This window comes from Pseudophryne corroboree, chromosome 12 (genome assembly GCF_028390025.1).
Source record: "Pseudophryne corroboree isolate aPseCor3 chromosome 12, aPseCor3.hap2, whole genome shotgun sequence".
Classification (NCBI taxonomy): Eukaryota; Metazoa; Chordata; class Amphibia; order Anura; family Myobatrachidae; genus Pseudophryne; species Pseudophryne corroboree.
The window spans coordinates 158,594,146-158,609,355 of record NC_086455.1 but is presented as its reverse complement, the minus strand read 5'-3'; the positions used below and the strand labels follow the sequence as shown (position 1 = coordinate 158,609,355).

At 50.8% G+C, this 15,210-nt stretch overlaps 2 protein-coding genes across 9 annotated transcripts in view; one reads left to right on the top strand and one right to left on the bottom strand.

The window, feature by feature from the left end:
* VIPAS39 (VPS33B interacting protein, apical-basolateral polarity regulator, spe-39 homolog) overlaps positions 1–9,476 on the bottom strand; it is a 40,018-nt gene extending 30,542 nt beyond the window's left edge. The window contains exons 1-3 of one of the 7 annotated variants that reach the window (XM_063948230.1): positions 9,221–9,476; positions 3,804–3,926; positions 1,885–1,984 (exon numbers count right to left, since the gene is read on the bottom strand). In XM_063948230.1, the coding sequence (XP_063804300.1) occupies positions 1,885–1,984; positions 3,804–3,926; positions 9,221–9,358 (361 nt within the window). In that variant the 5' untranslated portion in view covers positions 9,359–9,476. The other 6 variants (XM_063948229.1, XM_063948233.1, XM_063948235.1 and 3 more) reach the window with 6 other exon arrangements.
* Positions 9,477–10,265: 789 nt separating this feature from the next.
* Positions 10,266–15,210, top strand: part of SEL1L (SEL1L adaptor subunit of SYVN1 ubiquitin ligase) — a 30,956-nt gene continuing 26,011 nt past the window's right edge. For both annotated transcript variants that reach the window (XM_063948226.1, XM_063948225.1), the window contains exons 1-3: positions 10,266–10,513; positions 12,469–12,503; positions 12,940–13,336. In XM_063948226.1, coding sequence (XP_063804296.1) covers positions 10,417–10,513; positions 12,469–12,503; positions 12,940–13,336 — 529 coding nt within the window. In that variant the 5' untranslated portion in view covers positions 10,266–10,416. The remainder of the gene's footprint in view (positions 10,514–12,468; positions 12,504–12,939; positions 13,337–15,210) is intronic.

The following is a 15,210-nucleotide window of genomic DNA, read 5'->3' as shown; positions in this document are numbered from 1 at the left end:
AAATATTGCACCTGACTGCAATTGTATTCATTATTATTACCAGCTATTTATATAGCGCACATGTACCACTTTACAGGGATTATTTGCTCATTCCCATCAGTCCCTGCCCCACTGGAAGTTACAGTATATTATAGTATGGCCGTGTAGCTGTGAGGCAGTAATGCTAATAGTGAATGAGAAGTGTTTTCCATAGCGCGACAAATGTTAAAGGGCAGCCAGTGTTACGCCCACTGAGTAAAGAAACACCCTGGGGCGAGTGTATCAGAAAATGTGAAAGCTCTGAAGCCTTCAGGGACTGCACCATTACTGGGCGCCCGGGCTGGCTTGCTCAGAGTTTGGAGAAGAAGTAGGAAAAGCAGCAGGGCATGTTTCAACTCATCTGATGCTACAGATGGGACTGCAGCCCTAGAGCGAAGCCATATAAATGTACGGAAAGGGGACGCACAATGGAAGGAGGCATTACTGGTGCCAGTAATAAACATAAAATCATATAAAAAACAGGCTCAGATCTACACAAGAAACATCATTCACAAGCACAAGATCTGCGTTTCTCATCCACATGCATTACTTGTTCACACTCAAAATTACAGGACTTTATCTGGCCTTCACCCACCCTGTGGAATGCCCTCCCACACACAATAAGACTTGCCTCTAGTCTCCAAACCTTTAATCGTTCCCTGAAAACTCACCTCTTCAGACAAGACTATCAAATTCCAGACCCACCCACATAACCTTCAATGCTTCCCTAATCTAATCACATCCTCTCTGTACAGTCCACATAACATCACATATATTGTCTTTCTTTACTCTCACACCCTCCTGACACTTGGCCAACATTGCTAGGTGATCATATCATACAACCCATTAAGAACCTAGCAATCTGGTGGACCATTATGCAATAGGTAGCATCTATCCTTGTGTATCAATGCCTATTTCCCTATAGATTGTAAGCTTGCGAGCAGGGCCTTCCTACCTCTATGTCTGTCTGTTTTTACCCAGTTTTGTTCTATTACTGTTGTTCTAATTGTAAAGCGCAACGGAATGTGCTGCGCTATGTAAGAAACCGTTAATAAATAAAATAAATAAATCATTCCTTCAACAGGAACCATTCCACAGCTCCGCTGTACAGCAGCAGGGAGAATACGTCCCGAATGTCCTGTAAAGGAGGCTTTTCCCCCGCAACAAAACAATGACACAGGTGTAAACATTAAGGGGAGTATTCAATGCTTGTCGTTTCCTTTCCGACGGAAAGGATCCCACAATGCAGTATTCAATGAGCGGCCAAATCCAAATCCTGCCGTTCCTGACAACGCCAATCCGACTTTTTTTAAAAGTCGGATTGACATTGTCGGAACAGGGGCCAAAACCCGTCGGATTTGGCCGTGGAATCCAACAAAACACGTGGATCCGCAGCTAATCCGCCGGAAAAAAAGCAGCCGCATTGAATAGGTAGGAACAGTTTCCAACCTAAAAATGTCAAAAACTGCCGTCTTTCCGACAAGACGGCAGTTTCAGACTACAATTGAATACCCCCCTAAATATAGATTGCTGTAAACGACTGCCGGATTAATATTCATGGCTACATTTAACTTTCTCTACCAGAATCTACACTTGAATGGCCTGTATCTCTATTATAAAACGTTGCTGTATTCCCTAACTCTCCTTACATGCGGGAACAATCGCAGACACACTTGTATGATATTCTGTCATTTAGCCTAAGAAAGAATCATACTGGGTCTGATATGTCGCCACGTGCAGTAACAAACATCTCAGTTTTTTGCAAAATACCCGAGTGCTTTCTCCTCCATGCACAGCTGACTATGTATTCTGCCACCCATATGCCCATTTGTCTATATTATATAGATGCACGCATGTGCTACTCACTGCCCACAAGTTCCCCGTTACACGTAAACTTCTCCCAGTCTTCATCATCTTCATCTGCATAGACCCTCAGGCTGTTCACTGCCCGCTTTGATTCCTTCAGCTAGAAGAGAACGGCGATCAGTGAGAGGTCTTAAAATACAACAGAACTCACCAGGAGGCACTCTGGGGTGTATGTGTACAGGGTAACACAATGGGCACAGTTACACTTACTAACAAACAGGAGAAAATGTAAGTAATGTATGTATTGTCTCACATACACGAGCGTACACATCCCGACACATCCCTGGTGCCGTTTCCGTGTTGTGCACTTTTTGTTTAATTTTGCTTCTTACTTGGCATATAGTGTACAAGGGGGGTCATTCCGAGTTGTTCGCTCGCTAGTAGTCTTTAGCAGCCATGCAAACGCATTGTCGCCACCCACCGGGGAGTGTATTTTCGCTTTGCAGAAGTGTGAACGCCTGTGCAGCAGAGCGCCTGCAAAAACATTATGTGCAAAACAAGACCAGCCCTGTAGTTACTGTTCGTATGCGTTGATTCTAACGTTGGAGTGTTGGCTTTTGACGTCACACACCCGCTCAGCGTTCGCCCAGCCACGCCTGCGTTTTTCTAAGCACTCCCTAAAAACGGTCAGTTGACACCCAGAAACGCTCCCTTCCTGTCAATCTTCTTGCGGCTGCCAGTGCGAATGAAAACGTCGCTAGAACCTGCGCAAAACCACAAAGGACTTTGTACCCATACGTTGCGCGTATGCATTGCGGTGCATACGCATGCGCAGAAATGCTGATTTTTAGCCTGATCGCTGCGCTGCGAACGGCAGCTAGCGATCAACTCAGAATGACCCGCATAGTGTTCAAGGTACTCAGGATTAACTTTTATTTGTGCTAAGTAATTAGTATGTATTAGCAGATAAAGAGGAACATTGCTTGGCGCAGGTCAGTCATATCAGAACTGTCTTTTGCCTTTTTACACAGACTGAGGATAAGTGGATGTGTGGCCACATCAGTATGCGCCTACTTCACCACAAGTCATCATACAGTACAGCAAGTGCAAAACACACACCTATTTGCTGGTCTCCATGGCCTGCATTTGTATGAACACATACTGCAAGACGTCAGGGTTAGGCCACAGGACAGGTAGCAGAGGTCAAGGTTAGGCCACGGGACAGGTGGCAGAGGTCAGGGTTAGGACACCACAAAAGGGGCAGAGGTCAGGGTTTGGATAATGGAAAAGGGGCAGAGGTCAGGGTTAGGATGCTGGAAAAGGGGCAGAGGTAAGGGTTAGGATGATGGAAAGGGGGCAGAGGTCAGGGTTAGCATGAGGGAAAGGGGGCAGAGGTCAACGTTAGGCAACAGGAAAGGGTGCAGAGGACAGGGAAAGCACGCCGGAAAAGCGGCAAAAGTCAGGATTAGGACTCCGGAAAGGGGCAGAGGTCAGGATTAGGATGTCGGACAGGGGGCAAAGGTCAGGGTTAGGATGACAGAAAGGGGTCAAAGGTCAGGGTTAGGACGATGGAAAGGGGGCAGAGGACAGGGTTAAGAAGTCAGGGTTAGGACACCAGAAAGGGTGCAGAGGTCAGGGTTAGATGTCGGAAAAGGAGCAGAGGTCAGGGTTAGAATGTTGGAAAGGGGGGAGAGGTCAGGGTTTGGATGCTGGAAAGGGCACACAGCTTAATTATTACCTGGATGTCCCAGTCCCACATTAAATAAATATTTCTATGTACCCCATGATTGTTTCAGTGAGTACCCCTGGGGTTAATAATGCCCCAGGTGGAGAACCACTGTTGTAGAAGTAGAAGAGAAAGATTAGGATGAGAAAAACAGGGATAATTTACTGCAACAGCGGAAACGTCTCCACAATCACATGACTGCTTTCCCGACAACTGCCGACATACTCACATGTGCGAATGTAACCCCCATTACCTGAGACAAACCATCCTCATCATCGTCATCAAACGTGTAAGCCTTGCACTTGGACCCCAGCCAGTAGTCTTCTTCATCCCCCTTGAGTCTGGACATCGGACTTGGTGAACACAAAACAGGAACCTATCACATAGCAAAGAATAAATAACAACGCATTATTATAATAAAGTCTAAGTTTGTGATAATGAAACAGGTAGAGGTAGAAAAGACGTTATGAGACAGTTGAGGTACTGGAGACAGCCACGTAACAGGATAAGACAGCTCAGTGTGGGAAAGAGACAGGCAGATGAAAGGGGTGTGGTATGGAAGGTAGATAGTAACTAGGTCGACAGTAACTAGGTTGACAGGGTCTCTAGGTCGACAGGGTCTTTAGGGCGACATGATCTAAGTTGACAGGTTTAAAAGGTCGACATGAGTTTTTTTTTGTTTTTTTGGGTGTCGTTTTCGTCAGAGTGACCGGGAACCCCAATTAGTGCACCGTGTCCCCTCGCTTCGCTCTGCACAGATTACCGTTCCAATCGTAGTTCACGTGGATCGTTAAGTATGAAAAGGTTCAAAAAAAGAACAAAAATTGTGAAAAACTCATGTCGACCTTTTGACCTGTCGACCAATAGTGGTCGACCTGGAGACCGGATCCCGATGAAAGGATGATAAAGCTCAGTGGTGGAGAGAGACAGGCAGGTGACAGGATGAGACAGTTCAGTCCTGACGATAGACAGGCAGGTGATAGGATGAGATACATCAGTGCAAAAGAGAGACAGCTCAGTGCTGGAGAGAGACAGGCAGGTGACAGGATGACATAGCTCAGTGCTGGGGAGAGACAGGCAGGTGACAGGATGAGACAGCTCAGTGCTGGGGAGAGACAGGCAGGTGACAGGATGAGACAGCTCAGTTCGAGAGAGAGAGAGAGAGAGAGAGAGAGAGAGGTGACAGGATGAGGCAGCTCAGTGCTGGGGAGAGACAGGCAGGCGACAGGATGAGACAGCTCAGTTCGAGAGAGAGAGAGAGATAGAGGTGACAGGATGAGGCAGCTCAGTACTGAGAAGAGACAGAAAGCTGACCATATGAGACAACTCAGTGCTGGAGGGAGAGACAGGCAGGTGACATGATCAGACAGCTCAGTATTGAGGAGAGACAGACAGGTGACAGGATGAGACACCCCAGTGCTGTAGAGTAAGAGGTAGGTGACAGGATGAGACAGCTCAGTACTGAGGATAAACAGACAGGTGACAGGATGAGACACCCCAGTGCTGTAGAGTAAGAGGTAGGTGACAGGATGAGACAGCTCAGTACTGAGGATAAACAGACAGGTGACAGGATGAGATACCCCAGTGCTGTAGAGTGAGAGGCAGGTGACAGGATGAGACACCCCAGTACTGAGGAGAGACAGGCAGGTGACAGGATGAGACAGCTCAGTACTGAGGATAAACAGACAAGTGACAGGATGAGACATCTCAGTGCTGGAGAGAGACACAGGCAGGTGACAGGATGAGACACCCCAGTACTGAGGCGAGACAGGCAGGTCACAGGATGAGACATCTCAGTACTGTGGAGAGACAGGCAGGTGACAGCTCAGACAGGGAACCAGTCATATGCCGGTTTCCCCATCTCTCGTTATCCATGCAGTTACAGTATCTAATCCCGTCCATACAATACCTCTCCCAGTGATCAGGACAGTATTGACACAGAGCTGCATGCTGGGATTCGTAGTTTATACACTGTTACAAATAAGGTTACTGTACCCAGCCGGAACTATAACTCCCAGCATGCACCAGGCAGCTGCTCTTCCTAACACACTGTTACCCAGCGTACCCCGCGCAGAGACCAGAGCGTAGTGGCGTCAGAAGTCTCTGCCGCTGTGTACGAGAAACGTCTAGTGGTTGGCTAGTAACGTGGTGGGCGGGACTTCATACATACAGCTGCATGTATTGCAGTTTGTTATATTATAATTACAGTAGTGACTAGTGAGTGACAGCTGACACCCATAACTCACTAGTGTGCTGCTAAGCTTAGCCAGATGTCTGACACTCATATACATTACAGAGGATGTTCTACTAACATTATACTATACAGAGGGAATTCTACTGAACTTTAATATACTATACAGAGATGGCATTCATCTTACAATGTACTATACAGCGGGCATTCTACTAACAATGGACCTAATTCAGACCTGATCGCTGGGCAGCGATTTTTGCTGCTCTGCGGTCAGATAGTCGCCACCTACAGGGGGAGTGTATTTTAGCTGTGCAAGTGTGCGATCACATGTGTAGCAGAGCTGTACAAACAGATTTTGTGCAGTCTCTGCGTAGCACAGGACTTACTCAGCCGCTGCGATCACATCAGCCTGTCCGGAACCGGACTTGACGTCAGAAATCCTCACTGCAAACGCATGGACACGCCTGCGTTTTTCCAGACACTCCCTAAACACGGTCAGTTTACACCCACAAACACCCTCTTCCTGTCAGTCTCCTTGCGACCGCCTGTGCGAACGGATCCATCACACAAACCCATTGCTGAGCAGCGATCCGCTTTGTACCCGTGCGACACGCCTGCGCATTACGGTGCATGCGCAGTTTGGACCTGATCGCCCGTTGTGAGAAAACGCACAGCAGCGATCAGGTCTGAATTACCCTCAATATACCAACGAAGCACCAGGCAGGCGCCCAGAATCCCCTACGGACTATGAGAAAAGGATTTACCGGTAGGTAATTAAAATCCTATTTTCTCTTACGTCCTAGGGGATACTGGGAATCCATTTAGTAGCAAGGGGAAGTACCAAAGCTCCCAAACCGGATGGGAGAGTGCTGAGGTTCCTGCAGAACTGATTGACCAAACTGAAGGCCCTCAGAGGCCAAGGTATCAAACTTGTAGAACTTAGCAAACGTGTTCGAACCTGACCAAGTAGCTGCTTGGCAGAGCTGTAAAGCCGAGACCCTCCCAGGCAGCCGCTCAAGAAGAACCCACCGACCTAGTAGAGTGGGCCTGTACAGATTCTGGAACCGGCAAGTCTGCCGTGGAATAAGCATGCTGGATAGTGTGCATGCTATTGACTGCTTTGAAGCAGGACACACAATTTTATTGGGATCATAGAGAATGATCAGCGAGTCCATTTTCCAGTGACGAGCTGTTCTCTTTACATACACCTTCAAAGCCCTCATAACATCCAAAGACTTTGAAGTAGCAGAGGTGTCCGTAACAACCGGAACCGCAATAGGTTGGTTTATGTGAAACGCGGACACCATCTTAGGAAGAAATTGCTGACGAGTCCTGAGTTCAGCTCTGTCCTCATGGAAAATTAGGTAGGGGCTCTTGTAAGACAACGCCTCCAACTACGACACACGTTTTGCTGAAGCTAAGGTCAACAGTGTGACGGTCTTCCACATAAGGTACTTTATGTCTACCTCCTGTAACGGTACAAACCAGTCCAATTGGAAGAACTGCAGCACCAAATTGAGATCCCAAGGTGCCGTGGGAGGCACAAAAGGAGGTTGGATGCGCAGAACACCTTTCAAGAACGTCTGGACCTCAGGAAGAGAAGCCAATTGTTTCTGAAAGAAATTAGACAAGGCCGAAATCTGGACTTTTATGCAGCCTAGACATAGGCCCACATCCACTCCCGACTGCAGAAAAAGTAGGAAACGTCCCAGATGTAATTCTACCGCTGAATACTGTCTGCTCTCACACCAAGAGACCTATTTCTTCCAAATACGGTGGTAATGTTTAGACGTTACTCCCTTCCTGGCTTGGATCATAGTTGGGATGACCTTGTCAGGAATCCCTCTTTTGGCTAGGATCAGCCGTTCAACTTCCATGCTATTTAACGTAGCCGCTGTAAGTTTTGATAGACGAATGGGCCCTGTGTGCAGACGATCCTCTCGAAGAGACAGAGGCCACGGATCTTCAATCAGCATCTCGAGAAGATCCGTATTCCAGACCCTTCTTGGCCAGTTCAGAGCAATGAGGATTGCTTGAACCTTTTCCCTTTTTATTCTTTTTTGAATTCTTGGGATCAGAGGAAGTGGAGGAAACACGTACAGCAAATGGTTGTCAGAGCGTCCACCGCCACTGCCTGAGGGTCTTTCAACCTTGAACAAAATCGCTTAAGCTTCTTGTTGAGTTGAGATGCCATCATGTCGATCTGTGGGTAATCCCACTGACACGCCAGCCACTGGAACACCTCTGGGTGGAGGCCCCATTCCCTCGGGTGCAGGTCGTGTCTGCTGAGGAAGTCTGCTTCCCAGTTGTCCACTCCCGGAATGAAGACTACCGACAAAGTCACACTTCAACCTTGACAAAGAACCCAGTAGAGTTTGAAACGCATTGGTACAGCGTAGGTGACCCCCGCAGCGTTTTACTGAGGGACTGAGTACCGGACACCAGTGGACCATTTCCCGGGAGGCCATTTAGAATTACATTACACCTGTTTTGACAGACTGGGGTGGGGGGGATCCTTGTGCGACACTGACAGACTGGGGTGGGGGGATCCCTGTGCGACACTGACAGACTGGGGTGGGGGGGATCCCTGTCCGACACTGACAGACTGGGGTGGGGGGGATCCCTGTCCGACACTGACAGACTGGGGTGGGGGGGATCCCTGTGCTACACTGACAGATTGGGGTGGGGGGATCCCTGTGCGACACTGACAGATTGGGGGTGGTGTGACACTGACAGATTGGGGGTGAGGGGGACACCTGTGTGACACTGACAGATTGGGGGTGGGGGGACCCCTGTGTGACACTGACAGATTGGGGGTGGGGGGACCCCTGTGTGACACTGACAGACTGGGGGTGGGGGGACCCCTGTGTGACACTGACAGATTGGGGGGACCCCTGTTGGTATATTGTGGGGGTGAGGGAGTCACCCCATTTAGTGCAATTACGGTATAGGCTGCTCTGCGCACCAGAAAGATTTTTATTTTTCCTATACTTGAGAACGCTGCCCAAGGTGGGTCCTGATTGGCCACAGATGCTGCAGGTTGACTGGGTGTATGGCACTCAGCACCTGACCCATCAGCTAAAACTTCTCCCTCAGGTAAATCCGTGGCGCCAGGTACTGCAGGGTGCAGAAGCGTATGCGGATTTCCCGCGCTGTGTGGCAGACATATATAAGGAATGTAGCCCTAGGGCATAACAGTACAATATAGCTAGACAAACACAATACCTGCAATAACCCCCTATGTTATGTGACAGTAAATGCAAGACACAGAACAGAGGATTTAAGCGGTATAAGGTGACTGGAAAACACAGGAAGAATACCAAATTGTATATTCTGTGAGACTGTGTGTGTGTGTGTATATGTGTATATATATATATATATATATATATATATAAGACCCCGATGCACCTAGCCCCTAAGGGTACAGACCACACAACAGCTACGGGCATACTCAGTCACATCATACCCTCCAACTGTACTTTTTTGGCAAGTACAGTACCTTTTTTTATGGTCTGTACGGTGTGTGCCTGAAGTCCGGTGCGCCTCCGCCGCAAGTACATGGGAACCAGGCCGCAGAAGTATGCAGCGCTGCTGGGGAGGTGAAGGAGCCGCAGCATAGAATGTCAGGCTGACATAAAAATGCTGCGGCCCTTGAAGTCTTAAAAAAAACTATTTTCAGGGCTGCCTAGAGCAGCCCCACCTGTTAGCTGCCTGCACTGCAGGCACCAACTTTAAAACTGAGCCCCGATGCCTGGAGGCGGAGTTATAGAGGAGGCAGTGCAATGCATCCTGGGAACAGTCAAAGCTTTAACCTGCTGGTGCCTCGGATCAAGAGCCAACTCTACACCCCGATGTTATTCCCTGTGGAATTGTGTACCCCGCTGCAGAAAGTGTGGAGAAGTTGCCCATGGCAACCAATCTGCTAAGTATAATTTTATAGAATGCACTTTATAAATGTTAACCTCAACACTGATTGGTTGCCATGGGCAACTTCTTCACTGGCTCATTTCACTCTTTGCATGAGTGTCCCGGTGTAAAGGGATAGTATGGTAAGCCTATACATTTATTACTATAGAAGGACCTGTGCCATACTTGCCTACCTGACCCTCTCCATGAGGGAGAAAATGCTCTGTTCCTGGACTTTCCTGGTAATGTATGATTGCCATCACCTGTGGTGAGATAGTTAATTGATAAGAAAGGTGTTTCACCACAGGTGATGGCAATCATACATTACCAGGAAAGTCCAGGAACAGAGCATTTTCTCCCTCATGGAGAGGGTCAGGTAGGCAGGTATTGGCTGCTGTGCCCCAACAGAATTCGCAGGACATTTCTTACTACATTGCTAGAACTACATTTCCTATCAGTCCTGTGACAGGCAGAGGCGGCGGGGCATGTCGGGAATTGTAGTTTGTTTACTATCTCCCGCTGAGCAGCCAATGGCAAGGGGCCATGTCGCCGCGCGCTGGTGACGACGCTACTAAGCCGGAAATATCTCTGGGCTCCTGTGATTGGCTGAGCTGTGGCTCTCTCTCATGATTGGTCCAGGTGGAAGAGCAGAGCCCTCGGATTGGCTGCCGGCTCTATTCGGGTGGCTCTAGGACAGGTTATGGTTTAGGCCGCGGCTGGAGCCAGGGGCTGTCAGTTGGGTTCGTTGCGGAGTCAGGTCCGCTGGAAAATGGGGGGCCGGGCACTGCGGACTCTGCTGGTTTTTGGCCTTTCCTGTGGGGTCATAGCGACTCTTATCGGATACGGAGCATCCCAGACCGTGACTGGTGAGTGAGAGGGGTCTGAGGGATTCCCGAAGACACTGACAGACTGGGGGGGATCCCTGTGCGACACTGACAGACTGGGTGGTGTTCCCTGTGCGACACTGACAGATTGGGGGTGTGGGGACCCCTGTGCGACACTGACAGATTGGGGGTGGGGGGACCCCTGTGCGACACTGACAGACTGGGGAAGATCCCTGTGCGACACTGACAGATTGGGGGTGGGGGGACCCCTGTGCGACACTGACAGACTGGGGGGGATCCCTGTGCGACACTGACAGACTGGGGTGGGGGGATCCCTGTGCGACACTGACAGACTGGGGTGGGGGGGATCCCTGTGCGACACTGACAGATTGGGGTGGGGGGGGGTATCCCTGTGTGACACTGACAGGCTGGGGTGGGGGGGATCCCTGTGCGACACTGACAGGCTGGGGTGGGGGGGATACCTGTGCGACACTGACAGGCTGGGGTGGGGGGGATCCCTGTGCGACACTGACAGGCTGGGGTGGATCCCTGTGCGACACTGACAGACTGGGGTGGGGGGGATCCCTGTGCGACACTGACAGATTGGGGATGGGGGGGACACCTGTGTGACACTGACAGATTGGGGGTGGGGGGACCCCTGTGTGACACTGACAGATTGGGGGTGGTGTGACACTGACAGATTGGGGTTGGGGGGGATCCCTGTGCGACACTGACAGACTGGAGTGGGGGGGGGGTCCCTGTGCGACACTGACAGACTGGGGTGGGGGGGATCCCTGTGTGACACTGACAGACTGGGGTGGGGGGGATCCCTGTGCGACACTGACAGACTGGGGTGGGGGGGATCCCTGTGCGACACTGACAGACTGGGGTGGGGGGATCCCTGTGCGACACTGACAGACTGGGGTGGGGGGGATCCCTGTGCGACACTGACAGACTGGGGTGGGGGGGATCCCTGTCCGACACTGACAGACTGGGGTGGGGGGGATCCCTGTCCGACACTGACAGACTGGGTTGGGGGGGATCCCTGTCCGACACTGACAGATTGGGGTGGGGGGGATCCCTGTGCTACACTGACAGATTGGGGTGGGGGGATCCCTGTGCGACACTGACAGATTGGGGGTGGTGTGACACTGACAGATTGGGGGTGAGGGGGACACCTGTGTGACACTGACAGATTGGGGGTGGGGGGACCCCTGTGTGACACTGACAGATTGGGGGTGGGGGGACCCCTGTGTGACACTGACAGATTGGGGGTGGGGGGACCCCTGTGTGACACTGACAGATTGGGGGGACCCCTGTGTGACACTGACAGATTGGGGGGACCCCTGTGTGACACTGACAGATTGGGGGTGGGGGACACACCTGTATGACACTGACAGATTGGGGGTGGTGTGACACTGACAGATTGGCGGTGGGTGGGACACCTGTGTGACACTGACAGATTGGGGGTGGTGTGACACTGACAGATTGGCGGTGGGGGGGACACCTGTGTGACACTGACAGATTGGAGGTGGGGGGGACACCTGTGTGACACTGACAGATTGGGGGTGGTGTGACACTGACAGATTGGGGGTGGGGGGGACCCCTGTGTGACACTGACAGATTGGGGGTGGGGGCGACCCCTGTGTGACACTGACAGATTGGGGGTGGGGGGGACCCCTGTGTGACACTGACAGATTGGGGGTGTGGGGGGGGGGGGGACGCCTGTGTGACACTGACAGATTGGGGGATCACTGTGGGATACTGCCTGACGGCGGGGTCAGTGTGTGATATTTGATGATGAGGATGAAGGTTATTTTGGATACTGCCTGACAGGGCGGTCAGTGTGTGATATTGGGTGATGAGGATGAAGGTTATGTGGGATTCTAGCTGACGGCGGGGTCAGTGTGTGATATTTGATGACGAGGATGAAGGCTATGTGGGATACTAGCTTATGGTGACTGACTGGATCTTTCTTATTTGCTTTTGTTTTCCAGATAATGAAGATGAAGGTGACACTGAAGACATCCCGGTGAGTTTTCTTCAGTGTTCAACGCACAATAAACATTGTGTGGATCATTGGATTTACCATAATTAGGTCGACAGGCAACATGTCAATCCTATATTGTCGACACAAGTTTTTTTTCCGGTGGGGGTGGGGGGCGGCATTTACCATTTTAAACCACATGTGACCCCAGCTAGTGTACAGCGCCCTCTTGCGTGGCGAGAGAAGGTGCCTTGTGTGCTTGGCACAGGTTACTATTGGCACTTGTAGTCCACATGGATAGTAAATGATGACAATAGTTGAAAAAAATTCACCGCTCGGCACACTGCCGCAATCTCGGCACCAGCGTTGTCTGCCTGTTCCGGCTGCATGACTTATGCACCGTTTAACTAGAATACAAGGGTGTAAATGATCCCGGCCAGCCAACGGCATCCTACTTACTCTGTGGTGTTGTTGTTGTTAGGAGATTCCAGTACCTGACCCAGAGACGGAGTCTGCGTACCCCACTGGAGACCAACCAAAGTCCGAGTCCTTACATGTGCCCGATTCTGTGGAGCAGGAGAACGAGAAGTCCGCATGGTGGGCTGAGAGTGAGGTCCCGCAGGACAATACTGAGACTGATGTAGGGGCAGCAGAGCGTTCTTGGTCCTCGGAGTCTGTAAATCCAGACCTGGAGACACCACAGGCTGAATCTGACACAACCTCTGAGACCACACAGACTGTCACTTTCCTGGACATCACCGACGGTCTGGAGGAGGAAGGGGGGTCCGAGAGCTTGTCTCTGGATATGGGCTCTTGGCAGGAAGATACAACGGATCAGGAGAAGAGAGAGGCGGATAAAGCAGAGCTCCAGAAAACAGGTAATTGATATATACATGTCGGTGCAGGGTTATGAGCACACGTTCCACCATCCTGATATTGGAGCTCACTTGTGATAGTTTTAGTCTCTCCCATAGGTATGATGTCAGTAACCTGTCCAAGTGCTCCATATCATTGCTAAACCGGCATTATTTCCTAATGGGGCTGCTCTGAAGTGACTGAGTGTCAGTGGTAATTTATCAAGAGCTCTATATTGTAAGAACAATAATAACTTTCTACGGCTCAAAGCAGCTAATTTACTCTAATTTGTGCACTACCCTGAGGAAAGCTGAGGCTCGTGCTGTATGCGTCACACTGAGGAAAGCTGAGGATCGTGCTGTATGCGTCACACTGAGGAAAGCTGAGGATCGTGCTGTATGCGTCACACTGAGGAAAGCTGATGCAGGACGTGCTGTGTGCGTCACACTGAGGAAAGCTGAGGCTCGTGCTGTATGCGTCAAACTCAGGAAAGCTGAGGATCGTGCTGTATGCGTCACACTGAGGAAAGCTGAGGATCGTGCTGTATGCGTCACACTGAGGAAAGCTGATGCAGGACGTGCTGTGTGCGTCACACTGGGGAAAGCTGATGCGGGACGTGCTGTGTGCGTCACACTGGGGAAAGCTGATGCGGGATGTGCTGTATGCGTCACACTGGGGAAAGCTGATGCGGGACGTGCTGTATGCGTCGCTCTGGGTAAAGCTGATGCGGGACGTGCTGTATGCGTCGCACTGGGGAAAGCTGATGCGGAACGTGCTGTATGCGTTGCACTGGGGAAAGCTGATGCGGAACGTGCTGTATGCTTTGCACTGGGGAAAGCTGATGCGGAACGTGCTGTATGCGTTGCACTGGGGAAAGGTGATGCGGAACGTGCTGTATGCTTCACACTGGGGAAAGCTGATGCGGGATGTGCTGTATGCGTCGCACTGGGGAAAGCTGTTATAGGATACAGGACGTGCTGTATGCGTCACACTGGGGAAAGGTGATACGGGACGTGCTGTATGCGTCGCACTGGGGAAAGCTGTTACAGGATGCGGGACGTGCTGTATGCGTCACACTGGGGAAAGCTGATGCGGGACGTGCTGTATGTGTCACACTGGGGAAAGCTGGTGCTGGATGTGTCACACTGGGGAAAGCTGTTACAGGATACGGGAGGTGCTGTATGTGTCACACTGGGGAAAGCTGGTGCTGGATGTGTCACACTGGGGAAAGCTGTTACAGGATACGGGATGTGCTGTATGTGTCACACTGGGGAAAGCTGGTGCTGGATGTGTCACACTGAGGAAAGCTGTTACAGGATATGGGACGTGCTGTATGTGTCACACTGGGGAAAGCTGGTGCTGGATGTGCTGTATGTGTCACACTGAGGAAAGCTGTTACAGGATACGGGACGTGCTGTATGTGTCACACTGGGGAAAGCTGGTGCTGGATGTGCTGTATGTGTCACACTGGGGAAAGCTGTTACAGGATATGGGACGTGCTGTATGCGTCACATTGGGGAAAGCTGTTACAGGATGCGGGACGTGCTGTATGCGTCACACTGGGGAAAGCTGATGCGGGACGTGCTGTATGTGTCACACTGGGGAAAGCTGGTGCTGGATGTGTCACACTGGGGAAAGCTGTTACAGGATACGGGAGGTGCTGGATGTGTCACACTGGGGAAAGCTGGTGCTGGATGTGTCACACTGGGGAAAGCTGTTACAGGATACGGGACGTGCTGTATGTGTCACACTGGGGAAAGCTGGTGCTGGATGTGCTGTATGTGTCACACTGGGGAAAGCTGTTACAGGATACGGGACGTGCTGTATGTCACACTGGGGAAAGCTGGTGCTGGATGTGTCACACTGGGGAAAGCTGTTACAGGATACGGGAGGTGCT